Source organism: Microtus pennsylvanicus, chromosome 22, assembly GCF_037038515.1.
Source record: "Microtus pennsylvanicus isolate mMicPen1 chromosome 22, mMicPen1.hap1, whole genome shotgun sequence".
Lineage (NCBI taxonomy): Eukaryota > Metazoa > Chordata > Mammalia > Rodentia > Cricetidae > Microtus > Microtus pennsylvanicus.
The window spans coordinates 30,634,490-30,651,424 of record NC_134600.1 but is presented as its reverse complement, the minus strand read 5'-3'; the positions used below and the strand labels follow the sequence as shown (position 1 = coordinate 30,651,424).

The window sequence follows — 16,935 nt, the reverse complement described above, 5'->3', positions numbered from 1 at the left end:
ATCCGCCATTTATCGCTGACACTAACTGACAGGCGAGCCCTCTGCCAAAATCAGTCAAGATGACCTATTAATGAAACCACTATTATTATTCAAATTCATGTTTATGATAAACAATAGCTTAGAAAATTAATGCTTTGAAAAATGCAGCAGAATGGAGGTGGTGTGGATTTTTCCATCGGGGTGCTGAATGCAGTAGGAAATCTGATCTTTGTGGGACATTTCTCTGGGGTGCTCCGAAAGCAGCTATTGTAAGTCAGGTGATTACACTTATAAGAAATTTAAGCGAGAGAAAGGTGTCATATAGCAAAACCTATACCAAATCTTTGAAAATTGATTTGATTTCTCATATGGTCAATAGCTAACCATATTTTCTTAGAATTATTTATCAGAAAACAAATTTGGTATAGTTTGGAGTAACATGCTAGCATTTTGAATTACTGAAAAAATAGTCTTTTGTGCATCTTTTTTTTTTTTTTGTATTTGGAAATGTCCCAGGTAGAGGACAGAAACGAGCTCCTGTCTCACAGATCCCTTCTTCTGTTACCACCGGAAACTCTGCCACAACCCAGAGAGCACATTGCTTCCTCTGCAATGGAGAAACTGAACAACAATTTGTATCTGATTCTTCCAAACTTTGGTTTTGGCCATGCATAATTTAAAATTGATATAGTAAAGGCTTATTTAATCCTATTACAGAATTTTACATGACACAGAGAATGCCAGCACTTTGTGGGTTTGAACTGTTTTTCTGTATACTTGGATTTTAAATTAGAATAAATATTCTGCAAATGGTAAGTCAGTTTTAAGGTCCAATTTCCTATATAAACTATTGGAGAAACAGTGAACTTAGAACAGATAAATCTTGGAAAATTAACAGAAATACGCACTGCTTTAGAAATCCCTCATAGGAAGTAGATATCTTATTAAGGGAGCCATTTTAATGTTGGCAAGAGACTTGACTCTGGAGGGGTTCCCAGGTGTCCATGGAGATGTTCCCAGCTTGTTCCTTGGGCAGCAGAGGAAAGGGTGCCTGAACTGGCCTTATTCTATAACCACACTGATGAATATCTTGCATATCACCTTCATCTGGCGATGGATGGAGATAGAGACAGAGACCCACATTGGAGCACCGGACTGAGCTCCCAAGGTCCAAATGAGGAGCAGATGGAGGGAGAACATGAGCAAAGAAGTCAGAACTATGAGGGGTGCATTCACGCACTGAGACGGTGGAACTGAACCAATGGGAGATCACCAAGGCCAGTTGGACTGGAACTGATGGAGCATGTGATCAAATCAGACTCTCTGAATGTGGCTGACGGTGGAGGCTGACAGAGAAGCCAAGGACAATGGCGCTGGGTTTTGATTATACTGCAAGGATGGGCTTTGTGGGAGCCTAGTCTGTTTGGATGCTCACCTTCCTGGACCTGGGGGAAACAGGGAGGACCTTGGACTTCCTATAGGGTAGGGAACCCTGACTGCTCCTTGGACTGGAGAGGGAAGGCGAGGGGGTGAGAGGGCAGGGGATGGAAGTGGGAGGAGGGAAGGTGGTGGAAATTTTCAATAAAAAATAAATTAATTAAAAAAATAGAAATCCCTCATAAATAAATCTGTGCTTTGCTCAGATTCCAGAAATAATCTAACATTAAATAAAGTCTGTACTGTGCACCAAGTTTTTCTCTACTTTATATTTTATAATTAATTATTTCTAATACATACAAAATAGACAAATATATGGATATCAGACTTACACACAATACCCTTACTAACCACCAGAACTACTTGAACTTTCAGACACAGTTTGACTCATGTTCCAGTCTTAGAAACCTAGCTACATGGCAACTCTTCTCGATCGTGTATCATCTTCACACTGACCTGTATTCTAGCCAGACCAACGGACGACCTTGCCTTAGTCTTTTAAGTGAATTTTACCTGCCATTATTTTTTCCTTTCATGTAATTCAGAGCTGAATTTCATTTTCTTGAAACTGATATAAACTGAATTGTTTTCATCTTTTATCTGCATTATGATAGAATTTTTTGAAACTGTAAGTTTGTGGTTCTCAGAAAGCTTTCTAGAAATTAATCAATGTGAAGCATTTTCAGCCAAATAAAAATTTTCTGAAGTATATTATGATTTTAGACCTCCCATTGCACCAACATTCATGAGTTTTATATTAAACTTTCTATTTTTGTATTTATAATACTCTGTAAACTTGCAGATATTATTTGGTCATTTTACTCTCTAAAATATTTAGACTTCTGTGTTTTCCTAGTAACATAATTCTCCTCTGATAATCTTATAAATGCTCCTGTGTTTTAAGGATTTGTAAATTTAATGCTAACGTATGCTGTAATTCATTTTGTTATTTAGAACATTACAATGTTCCCAGGAACATCAAATTTCTTATTTTCCTCTACATTTATATTCCAGAGACCCTTACAACCTGTTTATCTGAAGTTTTCAATGAATTTGAATGTTGATATTTTAATCTTATAAAATGTATTATAGAGTTTACTTGTTGAGATAACCAACAAGTTGCTCATGACAAGTAAATATAAATTAGCAGTTAGTAAAGTTACCTGTCTAACCATACGTGTGTGTGTGTGTGTGTGTGTGTGAAAGAAAGAGAGAGAGAGAGAGAGGAGAGAAAGAGAGAGAGAGAGAAAGAGAGAGAGAGAGAGAGAGAGAGAGAGAGAGAAAGAGAGAGAGAGAGAGAGATCGATCTAGTATGTATTCTGAAATAGGAATTTACTGGATATTCCAGGCTGGTCTTGGAGTGAAAAATCTCAAGTGGGTTTCCTACCTGAGATTCCCTGGTGGCTGGAAGCACATGCACACACCAGTGTCTCAGCTCCTACTCAACGATGTCCATACTTTTGGGGCAAAGCAATTGCTAGAGAGCAGGTGCATTTTGTGTGGAAGACAGGAAAGCATTCATTTTTTATGCTGTGTAATCAGTACACGGCAGCTCCAAATAAGTAGCTTTAACCTCTAACTCATAATAAATATGGATTTATTTTGATAATATGGATTATTTTGAAAGTGTCAGTAATTACTAGTAATTTAAAACTTCAAAAGTCAATACGATTTCTGAAAATTTTATCAAAACTAACATCTTTGTAATAAAATTATATTCAATTTTTTCCCATTACTAAAATTAAAAATGATTGCCTTACATAAATTCTTGGGCACATGTAGGACAAATTCCGTGATTCTTAAATGCATTATACAACCTGAAGTTCATTCTTTATTGTCCGTAACTAGACAGCTTGTCATCTTTTCACTTGTGAAATTCATCTCAACAAGCAATGGATTCATCCAGAATAAGAAAAAAAAATGACAAAATACTTTCCCAGAAACTATTTGTAAACGAAAAATTTAATTTTTCAAGGGAAAAATATATTCTTCATTTCATTTTCTATAAAATGTAAGTTAAAACATTTCTGGGATTAAAGTCTTATCAGAGAACAGTATTTCCTAAAACCATTCACCACAGTCTCTAACTCCTGATATGAAGTTTCAGCGCTCTGCCTTCTGAAGGAAGAAAGCCGGGTGGGCTGGATACTGAAGCACAGTCTTAGCACAAGGTCTTTCAGGTCCTGGCCTGGGGCACAGCAGCCATTTCTCTGTCCTGTTCACAATCCAATCTCCACCCCTTACTTTGTTCTTGGACCCGAGACAAGGGAAATATTTTCTTCTCGTTTGTTTAACTGTTGATGTGGAGCTCACTATATAGACCACTAACTCACTGGTACCCACCTGCCTGACTCTAAAATACCTAACTTTTTTGTTGTTCTTATTGAAGAAAGTTGTATGGGGCTGGAGAGATGGCACAGTTGTTTCTAGCATTTACACCTCCAACAGGGGACCATGGAACAGTTTCCCCTGACCCAAGTGATGGCTCACAACCATTTGTGTGAGTCCTGTTTCAAAGGATCTGTGACATCTTCTGGTCTCAAAAGGCACTGGGCGGGTACACAGTGAACACACATGCTTACAGGAAAAACACCATCTACTTTTACGAGCTATGTTTCTATAAACAAAAGTCATATATTTTATTAAAATGAACAGGCACCTGTAGAATAGCCTAAGGTAGTCCCTAAACTTGAGTCTGAAAAGTTCTGTACGATGTGGGACACTGGGATGCAGCTCAGGGGTCGAGCACCTGCCTGGCGTGAGCTTGACCCCTGTCAGTGAACACATGAAGAAACAAACGAACAATAGAAGGGGAAACTAATTAGCTCGCAACATTCAGAGCTGGTTGTTGTTTACATTCGAAATGAGATCTGAACGTTAAGTGGTTTGGGTGCAAACCGAAATGTGGCAAGCAATGAAATTCCCAAGCACGAAAACTTTAGATGGTGCTCTAATTAAAGCTACAGTTCTGAAGATTTAAATATATAATTGACTGAAAATAATAACATTTCAATCCAGAGGACTTTCAACAGTAATTTCCTTGGGGAAATTTGAACGGGAGATTGCTTTCTGAGGTGCAGCTCCACAAATGACTTCGAGCGAAAGGAGAGGGTGTGCCTCGCATTAAGCCTTCAATTAAAGCGCCCCCGTAGCCGTTAAACTCAGGAATTGAGAGCAGTCCTCCAAAGCGGCTCGTTCTGAGGACCCGACTGCCGGCCCGCTACTGGGGATTATGGAATTTTCCAGATCTTGTTGGCATTTCTGATTTGACTCCTGTCATTTGTTCACACAGCGCGAACGCTAGACGCGAATGTTAAAGGCGGACAGGCCACAGGAGGTTAGCGCCGCGCTGATGCGATACTGGCAAATGAGAAGGCAGTGTGGAGGAAAAAGGAGGCGAAACACATTCTGAACTTTTCTTTTTTCAAAGTAAGGCCTACTCCAAATAATACCCTGCAATGCTTAAAAACATAAGCATTTACCTTATTGATTTTCAAGCTAATAATATTCTTTATGACCTTGAAATAATTTATTCTAAATTAGAAAAAAAAGCATCGATACCTTCAAAATTTTGTAAGTTTTAAAATATAGTGTGTGGTATGTAAAAACGTAATAGTCTTTAAGATGTATGCTTTTATCTATCAGTTTTCACACCTGTTCTGGATTAAAATATATTACAATTTTAGATATGAATACTATTTTGGAAATAGGACATAAGAATAAAGAAACACAGGAATGGGAAGATGGCTTCAACTGTAAGGTCCACACATAGGGAACCGCAGTTTGGGTCTTATTACACATGAAAAGAACAGGTAGGTAGCTAGTAAGTCTGCACTGACTGAGGTGCGTGTGAGGATAGTACAGATGGAGCCCACTGGATAATCCGCCTAGCTGAGTTAATGAGCTCCAAACCAGGGAGAGACCCTGTCTCAAAACATACAGTGAAAGACTGCGGGAGATAACCAGCCTCAGCCTCTGGCCTCTGTGCACAGAGAGACACACAGAGCCACCACACAAGAGTAAGAAGATGGGGGGGGGGTTGGGAGAATGACTCAATCATTAAAGTGCTTGCCTTTAAAGACTGAGGAGTAGGGTTTGTTCCTAGAGCTCATATAAAAATATTGAGTATAGTGCTGTGTGAATTCAATTTCAGTGCCGGGACAGAGGATACAGATGGATCCTTGGTGCTCACCCATGGTCTGTTCTAATCTAATCTGCGAGCACCAGGCAGCCAATAAAAAGAACGTGTCTCCGAGAAGTTAGATAATCTTCCTGTGGATAATAGCCAAGAATACCCAAGACGTTCCCTGGCCTTAACAGGGTCATGCACGCATGCACACTCGCATGCGTGCAGGAGTAAAGATAGGAGAAAGAAAAGAGGTCTTTCTGAAAACCCTTGTTTGTTTGTAGCACCCAAGCTGCACAGCCTATTGCTCCAGGTCTAGGGGATGTGGTGTCCTCTTAAGACCTCATGTGTGCATCCAAATACACAGAATTCCAGATAATAAAACAAATCTACAGAAAGGGAAAATGAGGATGTTCCTGTATAGTGTCTTATTTCTTGTGGACAATTTTGGTTCTGAAATCATCAAGTGTTAATCTACGAACCTATATAATCACTCTGTTGACAACAAATGCCAGACATGTATCCTACAATTTTTGTTTTATTTCACAACAAAAGGCATCACAAGAATACATATGCTAAGCCGGGCGGTGGTGGCGCACGCCTTTAATCCCAGCACTCGGGAGGCAGAGGCAGATGGATCTCTGTGAGTTCGAGACCAGCCTGTTCTACAGAGCTAGTTCCAGGACAGGCTCCAAAGCCACAGAGAAACCCTGTTTTGAAAAACCAAAAAAAACCAAAAAAAAAAAAAAAAAAAAAAACATATGCTAAAGAACATAGCTGTTTAGTGGGGGGAAAAAAGTCACTGGCTAAGGGTAACTTCTTGGCATTTATAAATTTCCCATTCTGAGGAATGGGGAAATCTACGAATGCCAGACAATACAGCAAACAAAATCATATAAAGTTTCCAGGAAGGTGAAAATACTCAAGGTAGCACCCAGTTCTTCCAACAGTCATGCAAGTTGGAACAGTGTCATGAGACTCACAGATAATGCTGGGACACAGAACAAAACAGTTGGACTCACAATTTTATATACTGCCAGGCCATTATTTTCTTCATTGTAAATGCAAAGACAGACACAAAATCATTACTTTGCTGACATTTGACACGTCAACTAATGATAGGAAAATTGAAACTATATAAAGTGAGTTTCTAAAAATTAAGCCATTAGCATTTACTGAATCTAGTTTTGTGAAGCATTAAATCATGTTATTTTTACCTTATGTGCACAAGTGTTTGATTGCATGTATACCTGTGTACCATGTGCATGCCTGCTGTTGATGGAGGTAAAAAGAGAGTATCAGTGGGTGCTGGGAACCAAACCTTGGTCCTCTGAAAGGGTAACAGGAGCTCTTAACTACAGAGCCATCTTTTCGGGCCCAAGGATCTTGTAAAAGTAATCCAATAATTGATATTGTGGTTCAAAAATAACAAAATGTTCTAAGTAAAAGTCTTTGGAACTAACATTGTGAATTCGGTAAGGAAGATGTTATTTTAATTGCCATGTTTTAATAAGCTTGATACGCTCACTCTTTTCTCACTAAGAGTGAAGACAATCAAATACTTAAAATTCTGAAAGAACTTGCGACAAGTCACAACAGTATACAGTAATTGCTCAGCCATCTTTTCACAAGTGACTTATCAGAACCAAGGGATCTGGTGAAGGCTAAACCGAAAGGCAAGGCTTTTTAGCATTGTTGCTTTGTGAATAAAGTGATTCTCCTCTGCTGTAGATTTTCACTATAGCCAACTCCCTTTCTGTTATGTATTTGGGAATTCATTCCCTAGTTCAGAACTGTTTCCCATTACCAGGCCTTGTTCTTCTCTCCTAGGTAAGCACAGAGATCTGCCGTCCTGCAATTATCTTTATCAGTAGGCATTTGGTCAATGCTCAGGGTCCAGGCATAGAGCATCCCACTTAAGATAGTCACAGATCTCCAAGGACATAGAATTGCTACCTGCCCAAGCTGCTGTTCTGGTTTTACCGCACAACATTCACAATCAGAACAGTTGATAACAGTAGAGCCCAGAACTGATAATTTCGAGGCCTGGGTCCCTCCTTTGTTTCTACCACCTAGAGCAAAACTCCAGACGTAGGCCCCTAGAAACTGCAGCTTCTGATGTATGTGCTATCTGATCAAGAGCCATTAGCTTCTCCCTGACTGTTTATGTAGGTTGCCTGGTTACCTGATATGCTCTATGCATACTGGGAGAAAAAGAAGTGGCGGCTGATTTAAACAATCCATGCCCTACTCATAATTATACTGAAAATAAACATTTTAGCTCTTTTATCTACCACCCAAAAATGCAGTGCAGCACACTAACCTTCTTCTCTAGAATTCCCTGATGATTTAATTCCTTTCTTAACGAGCTTTCTCCATTAAGAAGTTCACCAGACGTGTACTAGCCACTCCCAAGGATCTCTCTCTCTCTCTCTCTCTCTCTCTCTCTCTCTCTCTCTCTCTCTCTCTCTCTCTCTGTGTGTGTGTGTGTGTGTGTGTGTGTGTGTGTCTGAAATCTAAGTTAATGAGAAATGAAATTTATATTATACAAAGGCATATACATGCACCTGTATTTCCTTAATAAAATGGCCTCAGAATACATCTACCCATAAAATACACTTTACAAGGATCTTCACATAATTCCTCATCTAAATAAATTTAGGATGAAGTTAATGCTAGCAAATGCTGCCTTAAGCTTACCTTGAGTTTGCTATTGTTTAGAGAACTTAAATTATATCATTATTTTACCATCAAATGGCTTTTCAGGTCTGTAATCCTAACCCACGCAGACTCTGGTGTCAGTTGTGACTGAGACAGTTTCCCACTTGCTCCTACTGTGTCCTCTAGACAGGACGCGGAAGATGCGCTCCCCTGCCTGATAGTTCCTCATATTCTTTTTACTTACAGCCCTCATAGATGTCCGTGGGAATATGAACCGCTGCATGCTGATAGGATATCTGGCGTCCGAAATTCGCATCTTCAATAAAAACAGGCTTAATTCGTTGGCTGCCTGGCTCACTCTCATTTCTTTCAGGCTACGTAAGAAGAGAAAGAAAACAAACAACTTTATAAAATCTGCTAACAGTCATTTTCACATTTGCTTTCTTGTCTTCTCGGGATGTGTTCTTCAAAAGATGGGACTACATTTTACATGTAGTGCCCAGAAGGCACTGCTTATGCGAGTTTCCACACAGGTTGTTAGCAGCCACACAGATGCTCCGATCAACCAATTAAAACTAACTGGCTTCCCGATTTCTATAAGTTGGAAGCATCCCAAACACATCTGGCACTGTGTCTTAAGATACACATGAAGATGTAGATTTAAAGCACAGAATATATGTCACAGAATAATCCAATTGAGATTACTAACTTGAAATAAGTTTCAGGATTTGTGTTATTAAGTTTACATTGGCACACAGACAATAATGTAATACATAATAGCACACATGAAAATAAAACGGAAATGAAAAATCATTATTTTATGCCATAGTCTTGACTTTTGCAACTGTTCTATAGGGTTTCATTTTTGTTTTAAAGAGAAAATGTATGAAAGAAGAACAGAAACATTACAACTCTAAATACAATCAAACATAAGTTCAGAGGTTTGTGAAATAGCCATCAAGATCCCATTAATAATGGTGCAAACCAATGACCTAAAAGCTAAAGTCAAAGGTAATTTTGTCTTTCTTTTTTCCTCTCTACTTGTGCCTGCCATACTGTGTTACCTTATTATCCCCTGGGCAGGAACCTATCCACAATGCTTCTGTAACTTTTTTGCCTTGCATATTAAACATGTTTTTCAATTGAAATATAGCCTTATAAGTTTTTCCCTAGCTAATTTCAATACTAAGTTCACACATATTTTCAATTTCTTTATTGTGAAAAATGTTTTATATATTCTAAACTCTTAACAACTAGGAATAAGAATCATATCTAAATACAGTGCACAGAAAAGCCCTAGCATTTGTCAGCTCATGGAACAATAGAGAAAAATTATCATGAATAACTACAAAATGCCATAAAGCAACTGGTAGAATGTTGTCAGGTCAAAAACGCAACAAGTTTACAAAGAGAAAATAGTTTATTTATTGTTTTGCTATGTTGTGCTTATATCGTCTTATTATTTATTATTTTGTTGTTCTAATAGATGTAACCCACCAAGTAACAAAGCAGTATCTTCAAATACTGAGACAAACATATCTTGCTATTTGTAAGACTAGAAAGACCATTTACACAGAACTATTAGCAGTGTAGATCTGCACAGCAAAAGAGAACTTCTGCACAGTCCTCCACTCTGTAGTGAAGTCAGCTGAGGAAGCCATGATCGCATTGTCTGTGCACAATGAACCATCACTCTGTACAGCGGTATCACCACACTGCATACAAATGGGTCTATTTAGGGTACTAACTGCAAAACTGGTCTTTGGTAAAATTGTTTGTAAACAGAACACTGTTTTTCCATTCAGGAAAAGCTATGGTCATGTGGATTTCATTTATTAACAAAAAGAATTTATGTATTAACAAGAGTCATACCCAAATTGAAACTCTCTGTATGGGAGAATTACTGATCATACAGAGAAGATGAGACAAATATAGCAACGGGGATGACCAATAAGAAGCCACAAAGCAAAGTACTGCTTTGAGTAAGAAATGTAACGCATTTGCCTTGATTGGGGAAAGAAAAAATGTAACCATGAATGGAGGATTTTTTCTGAGTTTATAATATGAAACTTAATCACATTTAAAAAATCACTCTCCATGATCTATCCTTGGATACTATAGGTTGAATGAGAGAAGGATATTAAGAAAATAGTAAGCCAGTGTTAGTAGCACCACTGAAGGATATCACAGGGTGTCTCACCAATGAGTGTGCCAACACCTTGAAGCACTATACTTATTTTAAAGTAGTAAGGGCATCAGTGGCAAAGCGCCAGAAGAACCATTCAGTGTTTTAGAGCACAGACGTTCAGGTTCCAACTCTGACCTAGCCACCATAGAGAACACAAGAGTAGCCCAGGATGGTAACAAGTCTAGGAGGAAAAATAAGTTGAAATGTACTTCTGTAAGTTACCACCAATTAAACTAAGTATATGGGACTGTTTACTGGTCTACTCATAAAAACTTAGGATAAGCACAACAAACATAATAACAGATACCCAAATTTTGTTAGCGTTCATTTATAATATATTTTATTTTTCTAAATAGCAGATGATTGAAAATGGTAACATTTGTCAAATGTGTTTGAAAAGGCAGCATTCTTTGGAGCTTAGTGCAGGGTTTATCTCTCCCCGAAATGAGCTGGGAAAATGGTGAATACCAACGATACGTCTGATAGACAGCTAATATTAAAAATATATAAAATTCTAGATATCAAGAAAGCAAATAACCCAATAAAAATGTGATACAGATGTAAACAGAGAATTCTCCAAAGAGGAAACTCAAGCGGCTGAGAAACACTTAATGTTCGAAATCCTTAGCCACCTGAGAATAACAAACTAAAATTAAGATTTTATCTTATAGCCGCCAGAACAGCTAAGTTAAATCGAACAAATGACAGCTCGTGATGGTGAGCCTGTAAGGTAAGGGGAACACTCATCCACTGCTGGGGCCAAGCAAACTTGTACAGATACCGTGGAAATCAGTGTGGCTGCTCCTCAGGAGGATCGGAATCCGTTTACCTCAAGATCCAGCTACTGGGCATAGACCACTCTTGGCCATACACCTAAATGATGCCTCATCCTCTCAGAGAGACATTGTTCAGGCATGTTCTTGCTGCTTTATTCATAATAAGCAGAAAATGGGAATAACTTATATATCTGTTAATACACTCTGTACTATATATATATATGTATATATACATGTTAATATACTATACTATCTGTTAGTATAGCTCATATTGTCTATTGGTATATTCTGTACTGTAGGGTAGTATATGCTATAATGTCTGTTAGTATAGAATGAGGGACTAGAAGGACAGATGTAGTAATAAAAGTGAACTAGAACAGATAATTTTGGATGAATGATGCTGGGTTGGGGTGAGGATGTAACTGGAAGATCAAGTGGGGAGGTGGGGAGGGGAGATGAGGCAAGGGATAACGGGAATGACAGCTAAAAGTAAGGGTCATATAAGGAGTAATATGGGAAGCTAATACAGTAGACGTTTCATAAAATATACATATATACGAAAGCAAGATAAACGAAATCACCAAAAATGGGGAAACAGAACCCCAAATATCTATGTCTTGTCACCAAATGAAGTTTTCAGTACCAGATTTTGTTTTTGTTGTTTTGCTTTGTTTAGACTAATATTTGGTTTTACCACAGGTCCTTGGTTTTGTAGTCCAGGTTCTTGGTTGGGCATGGGTTCCGCCTCATGGGGTGCATGGGCCTTAAGTCAAAACAGGTTGGTTGGTTACTCCCATAAGCTTTGTACCAACTTCGCACTATCATATCCTGAAGGCAGGAGAACATTGTAGATCTAAGGGTGTATCAACCTTGCCCGTGCTGATTTAGAAGGCTCTCAATCATCATAAACAAAAGAAGGCCCTCTAAATCATCATGAGCAAAGCTCACATGAACTCAGAGACAGACAGTAGGCACAGGGCCTGCACAGGTCAGCACCAGGTCCCCTACACATATGGAATGTCATGGAATGGCTTCCAGTTGAGTGTTTTGGTGGGATTCTTGAGTGTGCAAATGAGAGCTTGTTTTACACGCCTTCTCTCAAGCTCCAGTCCTTTGGTTGGTTTTGCCTAATTCCAATGAGCTAGCTTTTGTTTTATCTTACTATAATATATTATATTATTACTCCTTGATAATAAGAAATTTATTTTTTAATAAGAAACAGAAAGGGAGTGAATTGGGAGGGGAGGAGGGAGAAATGGAGGAAAGAAAAACTATAATCAGGTTATAGCATGTGAGAAAAAGATCTATTTCAATAAAAAAAGGAAAAAAGAAAGGCTACTACTATTACTAAGTAAAATGCTCTGGGAAATTGTGTACTAAGATGATTAATCCCCATTTTCCCAGTTTAGGCTACATTAGAAACATTTTAGATTTTTAGTTAATTGTGCGTGTGTATGTGTGTGTGTGTGTGTGCATGCGCACACATTCCTGTGGATGTCAGTGCACATATGTGTGTGTGGATGCTAATGGGAACCGTAGGTTTGATTCCTCATGGTTTCTCACTGGGACCTAGCTACGTTCACGGGCTAGCCAGCCCCACGCATCTCCCTTCCTAGCCCAGGATAACAAGCTTTTACCATTTAGGTTATAAACAAACAAACAAACAAAAAACAGCTTTTTTTGAGATTATAGACCCAACATGACCGCCAAGGCTGGTTTTCTGTCTGTTTTGAGGATCAAACTCAGGCCCTCACGCTTGCATGGAAGCACTTTACAGATCTGGTCTTCTCCACAAAGTCCTGGAGCTGTTCTGCTCCAGATAATTCCATGAAAGGAGCATACATAGGACACACTGCAAAGGGTGCAGTGAGAAAGACAGGTAAGAGGAAATCCCCTCAACTCTGCTGGATTAGTAACAGCCTCGTCTTGGGCCAGCCAGTGTTGTCTGGGTTTCAGTGACTGATTTGTGAGGTAAACGATACTATTATGTAATGATCTTTCTACTGTGGGGAGTATCAGACAGCCAAGAAGCCTTGTCCTCAAAGTAGGCGGCATCTCACAAAGGGGAGGGAGTGTTGTGAAAACATTTCCAGCTCATTCTAAAATGGGCTTCCACTCTAAATTAACCCCCCAAACAAAAGACACATGTTATTTGAATGCTGAAATAAAAACTAGAATATGTAGTCTTTCTTTACAGTTTTATAGGGTCACTTTAAAACAGTCTTTCTACCAAATCAAATACACATTTATGCCCAGCAAATTTCAGATATAAAAAATGTAGAGGACTGGATAACAGACAGACAACTGGATACATGAGCTCAAATATTTCATTCATTCATTCACACAGAGAAAACACACTGGAGACTTGAAATGAGCATGATACATCACTATCTATATAAATGTCATTCAATATCTATATGGGAAAATACTGAATTTTCAAAAATGATATAATGGTCACAGTAATTATGTAAGGTATAATTAAGCGATCAAATATAAAAATAATCCTATGGGAAATGTACATGACCTCTGAATTTGTCTTACGATACTAAGTCTTTATGCTTATATTAGAAAAAAAGAAAATGGGTGTAAAAATCCCATTTGTTTGGGGAGGAAAGCAGTAGATAAGAGGCAGTAACGAATGGGCATATTCTTGCCAAGTGGCAGCAACACTGTGGCGTTTGTCATGAGGAGTTATTTGTTCTCTAGCGTTCTCCAACATTCAATAAGCATTGCTGTGGGATGATGCTCTCACACACTAAAGATTGGTCACTTGTATTGGTTTAATGAAACACTGATTGGCCAGTAGGCAGGAAGTATAGGTGGGTCTACCAGACAAGGAGAATTCTGGGAAGAGGAAAGGCAGAGACGTGGTTGCAAGACAGACACAGAGGAAGCAAGATGAGAATGCCTTACTGAGAAAAGGTACCAAGTCATGTGGCTAAACATAGGAAAAAAATATGAGTTAATCAAATTTGTAAGAGCTAGTTAAGCAGTGCTGGTGCATGCCTTTAATCCCAGCACTTCGGAGGCAGAAGCAGGTGGATCTCTTTGAGTTCAAGGCCAGCCTGGTCTACAAGAGTCAGTTCTAGGACAAGGATCCAAAGCTTCAGAGAAACCCAGTCTTGGGGAAAAAAAGGATAAACAATAAAATCAGAAACATCTGCTAATGGACAAGCCCAGTTGGCTTTAAAAAGACAACAATGAGGACCCTAAGAGAGACATACATGGATCTAATCTACATGGAAAGTAGAAAAAAAAAAAGACAAGATCTCCTGAGTAAATTAGGAGCATTGAACCATGGGAGAGGAAGAGAGGGGAGCAGAGAAAAATGTAGAGCTCAGTAAAATCAATAAAATGTTTAAAAAAGAGCTAATTATATGTTTAAGCCTAAGCAATAGGCCAGTTTTATTATTATATAACTTATACTTAATAAGCCTCTTTGTGTTTATTTAGGACTGAATTGCTGTGGTAACAGGCAGGACAGAAAGTTCCATCCACAAGGACATGTTATATTTGTTATCAAAATGTTTTCTATAAAAATATTGAAGTAAGGCTGGGCAGTGGTGGCACACGCCTTTAATCCCAGCACTCGGGAGGCAGAGGCTGGTGGATCTCTGTGAGTTCGAGGCCAGCCTGGTCTAGAAGAGCTAGTTCCAGGACAGGAACCAAAAAAAAAAAAAAAAAAACTTACGGAGAAACCCTGTCTCGAAAATCAAAAAACAAAAACAAAAAAATGTTGAAGTATTACATACTTATTTTGTGAGATATAAATTTCTGCTAATTTCCTGGAGTTAAAAATTAGTATATTTAAATGCATTTTATAGATTTTTGTACTTCTAAATGACATTATAAAGGGAGGTTAAGACAAACTGCCAATCATGAGCAGGGGGGAGCTTGTCTATCCTCTCCCATCATCTGGAAGTTCTTTCTTCACTGTCTTTAACCTTATCGTTTTGCAGGTCTTTCACTACCATGAAAGGTATATTCCAAACCTTTTTGGCAATACTAGGAACCTCATAAGCAGGCTTTGTATGTTTTTTTCTTGAAATTAAAGAAAATAAATGACTTTATACAATTAAAAAAAACACAAAAATTAGTATAATTTTCTGCACGGATGTTTCAAACTTTGTTAATGCAAAAGTGCTAAAAGTGCAGCAATAGAAAATACCATTGCTTCCCATGGTTCTTCTTTTCACTCATATAAAAAAATAATTTCATCAATATGATAAGAGTGTTCATTTTATTACATTTAAGATATTGAAATTATTGTTCCTTATAACACCAAAACTCCAATTTTACTTATATGATGACTGGAAATTGTTTAATTGAAACAGCATCATATTTTGGTGATATTGGAATTAATTGACATTTTTAAGGGACAATGCATAGTTCCAATATGCTAAGTATAATGACACTACATGAAAAATAATAATCCTAACAGAATTCTAGAATAGTCTTGACGTGAAAACGCTGCCCTTTTTGTTTGCAGGGAGGATGAAAGCCAATGACATAGCACGGTGTCAGCAGATGCTCAAGAGACCTAACACAGGTGAAGATGGTGGAGAGGAAGGGCTGGGCCGATCTAAGTTCCACGTGTTAGCAATTCTGAAATGGCCAACGTGGGGCAGGGATGCGCCCTCACTAAAGTGCAAGCTTCTCCGTGTTGATCCTAAATGTATCATTTATCCTGCGGAAGAAGCCTGTGATTGCAGAGCCCCTTGGAGGTCAAGAGAGCACTCTGGGAGAGCGGAGTGCTAAGTACCTGCAAACATTAAGAAAGTATATTCAAATGAGGACACTTTCCTTCTCAGAAACAGAACTAACAATGACCGTTCTGATAGGCTAAGTGTGCAGCTCCGCCATGGTGAGCGTTCATAGCTTATGCAAGGCTGTTGGAGGCTACAGCCTCAAACCCAGCAGGGCCTTCTGTCAACCAAAAATCAATATATTTTTTTATAAAATACATTAAAAATAAAACAAAAATGTGTTTGTAAATGATTCTAAAATAATAATATGTAGCTCCTGGAAAAACTGTGAAACTGAAAGAAAGGAAAGGTTCTTAGACTTACTTTTACCCCAGTAAATTCTCAAGTGGCTAATTTACACAGTTCACATGCCTAAATAGGAAGTAGCCATGGACAAAGCCGCACTGGGGGTAAAAATGATCAGACAGCAGGAACACATGTAAAATGGAATGGGCTTTGAATTAGTCAGTGTTTCGCTTACTGAAAGATTATGTAAAAATTGTCAACAGTAAAATTACCTTGATAAAACATTTTAGAATTAAAGAATTAAGCAAGGTTCAAATATGTGCAAATATTCTGATTTACAGGATATGTGTAGTCCTGGCTGTCCTCGAACTTGTTCTGTAGACCAGGCTGGCCTTGAGTTCATAGAGATCCTTCTGCCTCTGCCTCTGAGTGCTGGGATTAAAGGTATTCCCCAAACCCACCCAGCAATCAAAATGTCTTCAAAGCTTTCAAAAATTGTATTACATTTATTTATTTATTATTCAATATGTATGTGTGATTGTGTATATATGTGCATGGTGTGTGTATGTGTGCTCTGTGTATGTTTGTGTGTGTGTACATATGTATGCGCAGAGTATTTGTGTGTATGTATGCATGTGTACTTGTTTGTGTGTGTTATGTTGAGGATAGGTGTGAATATGTGTGATGTGTGTTAGTGTGTGTGTTATGTGTGTATATTGTGTGTGTGTGTGTGTGTGTGTGATATTTATGGAACAACGCATCTGTGGAAGTCAGAAC

The 16,935-nt window shown here is 38.4% G+C and overlaps 1 protein-coding gene across 6 annotated transcripts in view; it reads right to left on the bottom strand.

The window, feature by feature from the left end:
* Positions 1-16,935, bottom strand: part of Cacna2d1 (calcium voltage-gated channel auxiliary subunit alpha2delta 1) — a 403,873-nt gene that overhangs the window by 141,081 nt on the left and 245,857 nt on the right. For all 6 annotated transcript variants that reach the window (XM_075956382.1, XM_075956383.1, XM_075956384.1 and 3 more), the window contains exon 6: positions 8,448-8,577. In XM_075956382.1, coding sequence (XP_075812497.1) covers positions 8,448-8,577 — 130 coding nt within the window. The remainder of the gene's footprint in view (positions 1-8,447; positions 8,578-16,935) is intronic.